At 32.0% G+C, this 6,000-nt stretch overlaps 1 protein-coding gene across 1 annotated transcript; it reads left to right on the top strand.

Moving 5' to 3' along the window:
- The first annotated feature begins 321 nt into the window (after positions 1-321).
- LOC129288552 (aquaporin NIP6-1-like) lies at positions 322-3,629 on the top strand. The gene is made up of 5 exons (XM_054925184.1): positions 322-538; positions 874-1,098; positions 1,185-1,379; positions 2,347-2,408; positions 3,040-3,629. Exons 1-5 carry the CDS (start codon positions 464-466, stop codon positions 3,248-3,250), a joined length of 768 nt encoding a protein of 255 aa, XP_054781159.1. The 5' UTR covers positions 322-463; the 3' UTR covers positions 3,251-3,629.
- Positions 3,630-6,000: the final 2,371 nt, after the last annotated feature.

Genomic DNA, 6,000 nt, shown 5'->3' with positions numbered 1-6,000 from the left:
GCTGCTAGCTAGTATGATTTTCTTTTTCTTTTCTTTTTTTCTTTCTCTCTCATTCTCTTCATGTCTCAACTCTCAACCACTAATTTTCTTTCTCTCTCTTCTATTGTGATTCCACAAGTCAACTACACTCCATTATATATACCATACCATTCAAGCACTCTCATCAAAGAGAGACAAACAATTGAAAACATAAACTTTCAAGCCATCTCTCTCTCTCTCTCTCCTCTCTCTCTCTCTCTCTAGCTTTGGTAGTTGTGTGGGGGTGGTTCCTTCAGCACCTGCAACACCAGGAACCCTGGGACCTCTTTTTGGAGGTCTCAAGAGGAGATTCCTTCAGCACCTGCAACACCAGGAACCCTGGTGGACCTCTTTTTGGAGGTCTCAAGTCTGAGAGAAGTAATGGGAACGGCTATGGAAGGAAGAAATCACTTCTCAAGAATTGTAAGTGTTTCAGTGTTAAAGAATGGAATGTAGAAGAAGGAGCTTTGCCCAGAGTCTCTGTTCATTGCCACCCGCTCCTATCCCTCTTGCAAGAAAGGTACATCAAATCTAAAAACAGAGCATTACACAGAATGTTCATAGAGAGAAAAAGTTCAAATTTTTATGACTAATTTGTCATCGAACACTTACCCATTTTTCCTTCATGTGTTAATTTTGTTGGGTTGGTTTCAAAAACTCTGAAAATCATAAAAGGTCTGGATTTTATGAGAAAATGGGTAGTCCGACCCTGACCCATGTTTCCTTCCTGTGTTAGTTTTGCTTTGGTTGACTTCTAAAAGAGATAAATACAGAAAAAGATGAGATTTTGATGAGAAAATTGTGAATCCAACGCTGACCCATTTCTCCTTCATGTGTTGATTGATTCTGCAACAGGTAGGAGCTGAGTTCATAGGCACTCTCATTCTCATGTTTGCAGGGACCGCCGCTGCAATAGTGAATCAGAAGACACAAGGCGCTGAGACTCTCATCGGATGCGCCGCCACCACTGGTCTTGCCGTCATGATCGTCATCCTCTCCACCGGCCACATCTCCGGCGCTCATCTCAACCCGGCGGTTACCATCTCCTTTGCTGCACTGAAGCATTTCCCATGGAAACATGTAATGAGTTGAGCCATGCTTGTGCACAAATCTCTGATGATAAAGATTAAAACGGCAGGCACATGATTTTGTGAAGTGATTTGCAGGTTCCGGTGTACATCGCAGCGCAAGTAATGGCGTCGATATGTGCAGCATTTGCACTGAAGGGAATATTTCATCCGTTCATGAATGGAGGAGTCACGGTTCCTTCAGGAGGATATGGCCAAGCCTTTGCTTTGGAGTTCATCATCAGTTTTAATCTCATGTTCGTCGTCACTGCCGTGGCCACCGACACAAGAGCCGTAAGAATCTTTGTGTTTGTGTGTGTTTTTATGTTGATGCCATTATTATTAGTGATTTGAATCTCTAGAGTGTGAAAAGCGTTGTCTGGTTATTGCTTTCGCCTTTTATGTGCTTCGGTGCATTTATGAAAGTTCCAGATGGAAAGGAACGTAGGAAGATTGATAGACTTGTTTTGTTAGCGACTATAAAGAAAAACAAGAAGCGTATATAAAACATATACTCCCTCCCTTTTAAAAAATATGGCACATTTTAAGAAATTGAATATTAAAAAATATAAAATATTTTTAATTTTTTAAAGTGTAATTATTATTTTTTTAAAAATATTTTTATTGAATAAACTACTTTATATTTTTTAAAGGTGAAATATCCTATTAAATAGGAGTAAATATCAAAAATAAAATTAATTTAAAATAAATAACTATTTTATTAAGGGCGAGATTCAGTTAAAAATATTTTATATTTTTGAATGAAGTCAGTAATAGAGTAAATTAAATAAATAAATTATTTTCTAAATTTTAAGTCAAATAGTATAATAAATTATGAATTCTTTCATTGTATAAATTATTTTTTTAACTTTTAAAAATAATATAATTTAACTTTGTCGCTAATAAAAATTAACTTTAACTATCATTTGATTAAAAAATAATATAAAAAAATTTTAAAAATTATAATAAAGTACGTAAAAATTACAGACTACTCTTTCGGTCATTTTTTATAATTTTTAAAGTCTTTTTTAATTATTTTTTGATTAATTAAAAATTAAAATTAACTTTTATTAATTATAAAAAATAGATTGGATCGTTTTTCAAAAGTTTAATAATCATACGACTGCTATCCTAAAAAGTAAGCAGCAATTTACTCATTTATCCTATATAATATAATAATTTAGATTTGGTGATATAATCTGAGAAGCTCAGTTGACTATTGGAGATGATAAATTGATGATGATGAATGAATTGGATACAGGTGGGAGAGCTTGCGGGAATCGCGGTGGGAGCCACTGTCATGCTCAACATCCTCATCGCCGGGTATGTCCAAAACATAAATCCAATTTATATTTATAACTACAGTATTTCATACGGCAGTGATGTGATTTAATTTGTTTTTCGTCAACAAAAGTCAAATCCCATGACTTAAAAAATTTTTAACGTGTAATTTTTTGACAAAGTGATAATTATAAAATTATTTTTATTTTATATCATATACCTATTAAAAAATTATTAAAAATATAAAATATTATCTCAAATCTGGACGGTCAAATATATGGATATATACAAGAGTTTGAGCTTTACCATAGGCATCGAACCCACAATCTTTTGCTTTAAAAGAGTATGAGCCGTGAGTCAGTAAAGAGACTAGTTTATAAACAAACCAGTTTCTCCTTTGTTTCTTCAAGTCTATGGATATATATATAAATAGGTAAATGGAAGTTTTAAATAAATAAAAATTATTCATTAACAAGTGCAAAAGGAAGAAATTACTTCCTAACAAGTCTGTTGATTTGCATGTTAACATCCTGGATGTACAAGTCAATCTCTTAGGTGCAATTTCATCATCTTGCACTTGTCATAAATGACACAGGCATCTTAGAATTTCACCACACATGTTTTATCAAATTTACAGAACTTATTTATAAATAAGTCTATTAATTTGATACAGGCCAGCATCAGGAGGGTCAATGAACCCAGTAAGAACACTGGGCCCAGCAATAGCAGCAAATAACTATAGAGCCATTTGGGTGTATCTGATAGCTCCCATACTTGGAGCTTTGTGTGGAGCAGGCACTTATACTTTAGTGAAGCTTACTGATGAACAAGAAGAAGAGGCCAAGGCTACAATCACTTCAGCCCCTGGCAGCTTCAGAAGGTGACTTTGACTGAATCTGATCATCCCACCCAACAATAAATAAACACGACTTCACAATGCTTTTGTCAGAAGATTGCTACAATCAAGCGATGAGTACTGATCAGCGAGAATTAATTAGTAATCTTTTTTGCCTGCTCATCATATATCATATATTAGGAATGGGAGTAGCCAAAAGGAGTGCTGTGTGATACATGTATATATACTAGATTGTCTTCTCTCTCTCTCTCTGTTTTTTTTTTTTTTGATATATGAATGAATGAAAGATTTCAGTTGAAGGGAACAGAGAATAATGTAAAAACATGTGTGAGTGTGTTTTCTGTTATGATTCCTAATTATTGCTATCATCATCTTGCATCCAAAGAAATGAAAAAGCTTATGCTTCAGCCAAGCGTGATAGAAAAAGCAACCAACCAATTCATACATGCTAAAATAAAGTTGAGCTGCTAATTAAACTTCGTCTTAGTTAGCAAGGATGTGACTTATACTTAGTAAGAATAAAAATTTAATCACACAGGAAATGAGAAAATCTCATTAACGGGAAATGCATAAATATTTGGGATAATAAAACTTTTATTTCCTTAAAGTTGCGTGAATTATTAATTTAGTTCTTCAAATTTAATTTTTATTAATTTGGTCTCTTAAATTTATTTCAGTTATTAACTTAGTTTTTCAAGTTTAATTTTTGTCAACATGGTTTCTTAAATTTATCTTTATTATTGATTTAGTTCATATTATTTAAATAGAAGGTAACATTGTTAAAATTTATTAATGTAGATAACGGAATGTTGATAGCAGTTATATAAATTAATTAAAAAAATATAATTATTAATGTAAAAAAACAGACTTAGAAGTTTCCTTGCTTTTATTCAAAAAAATAAAAAGAAAATGCAGAACAACAGACTAGATTGATAAATATTAAATGAATTACCAGAACATTTTTAATCTCTCACTGTCGTAACCACGCCTCTTTTACTCCAATCAACTTATGGAGGAATGTCTAGTTCCACCTTTTCACTATCTAAAAAGTAAGAAACTAAGCAGTTAAATAATATTAAGGACAACAAAATTCCTAGATATATTACTATCGATCTGTTTAGTTTCTTACCTTTTAGACAGCGAAAGGATGCAACTAGACATTGTTCCATGAGTTGATTGGAGGAAAGGAGGGAGTGAAAATCAAGGACACTCTAGTAAGCCACGAGTCCTTGATTGAAATATATTATTTTCAGTCTAATTTATGTTGCTTATATTAATTGTTATTGTCATAGATATTTGCTTTATTTCTCTGCTTTAGCCGTTGTAGAGGGGCTAATTCAAATCAAAACTGGTGTCTTGGTTGACTTAGCCTCACAACACATCCTTGATTATACCATCTATATATCAGATGGCGTGTGTGTCCAGGCCTCGGGGGAAGCTCAAAAGATGTCTTAGAGAGTTCTTCAAGGAAAATTGGGTTACATCAGATTTAGAATACCCATACACCGAGTCACCTAATTGGGGCGAAAGGAGGAACTTTCGCACCAAAGCCTACATCGATGGCTTTGCAAATATCCCCAAAAACAACGAGGGTGAGTTGGAAAAAGTTGTGATAAAACTGCTTGTCATTGCCATCAATGATCCTAAAACATGAATTGTAGAAGTAAAAGAGGGAAAATCACAATACAACTGAAAGATAATTAATTATGTTGTAGGATAAAATAATTTTGATAGTACTTTACAAGATCAAAGGACTTAAATATAATTAAAATTTATTGTGAAAAGACAAAACTACCCCTGATATATTTGTTATGATGGGGGAATTGATTGTTGTTAAAATAAAAATAAGATATATTTTTTCTCAAATGGAAACTTGTTTACTAGATTATAACAATTTTTCTATACCAAGTTAATATTTTATAGTTGTTAATAAATGAATTGAAATAAAAATGGGATTTGTTTATCAAATGACAACATTTATTTCTCTCCATCACCACGTTAATTTTTTGAATTTGTTAATAAGGAAATTAATTGTTACTAAAATGAAAATGAGATTTATTTTTTCTTGAATAGGAACTAATTCATTAAATTACAACACTTTTTCTTCTCCACAATCAAGTTATTTTTTAGAGCTGTTAATAAGGGAATTAATTGATATTAAAATAAAAATGTGATTTTTTTTGTCTGAATAGGAAGTTTTTTTTTTTTGCCAACAATGAAAAGTTGCTACACATATAAGGGGTAGTTTTGTCTTTTCACAATAAACTCTAATTTAATTTAGATCCTTTGATTCTATAGAGTAATATTAGAATCATTTGATCTTGCAGTGTAATTAATTGTCTCAAATGATCCTTAATTGTGATTTTCCCAAGTAAATATGTGTCAAGATATTTAAATCTAACATTTTTTAGTTTTTTCATAATTAATTAATTGCATTTCTTTTATGATGGCAGGGGATTTTGATAGAAAATAATCATAAAGTTTGAGAAAAGGATTAAAAAAGCCCAACCATGTTGTAACTGTTGTTGGTCTTGATAATGACACATTTAGAATGGACTATTGGATTGTCAAGAATACATGGGAATATGAAGGGGGCGGACAAGGCTTTTTCTAAGTGGAAAGGGGAAATTCATTGATTAAAACTATACAGAAACAAAATAGCAAAAGCCAATTATATCAGAGACTTAAAAGTTGAAAAGACTTTAAGCGTATGATCAACTAGAATCCTAATATGTACAAGAAAAATATCTAGAGAGTTTTGTTCACCAGCAAAAATCC

This window comes from Prosopis cineraria, unplaced genomic scaffold, assembly GCF_029017545.1.
Source record: "Prosopis cineraria cultivar Desert tree isolate PC_DT_omini unplaced genomic scaffold, ASM2901754v1 PC12, whole genome shotgun sequence".
NCBI lineage: Eukaryota > Viridiplantae > Streptophyta > Magnoliopsida > Fabales > Fabaceae > Prosopis > Prosopis cineraria.
Note: the sequence above shows the minus strand (reverse complement) of the source record. Positions and strands in the feature narration are given on the sequence as shown.

What these genes read in the sequence shown, in the direction of transcription:
- LOC129288552 (XM_054925184.1), top strand. Translation starts at nt 464, where the DNA reads ATGGAATGTAGAAGAAGGAGCTTTGCCCAGAGTCTCTGTTCATTGCCA. An exon ending in CTATCCCTCTTGCAAGAAAG is followed by an intron (nt 539 to 873) that starts GTACATCAAATC and finishes ATTCTGCAACAG; the next exon opens with GTAGGAGCTGAGTTCATAGG. An exon ending in TGGCCACCGACACAAGAGCC is followed by an intron (nt 1,380 to 2,346) that starts GTAAGAATCTTT and finishes AATTGGATACAG; the next exon opens with GTGGGAGAGCTTGCGGGAAT.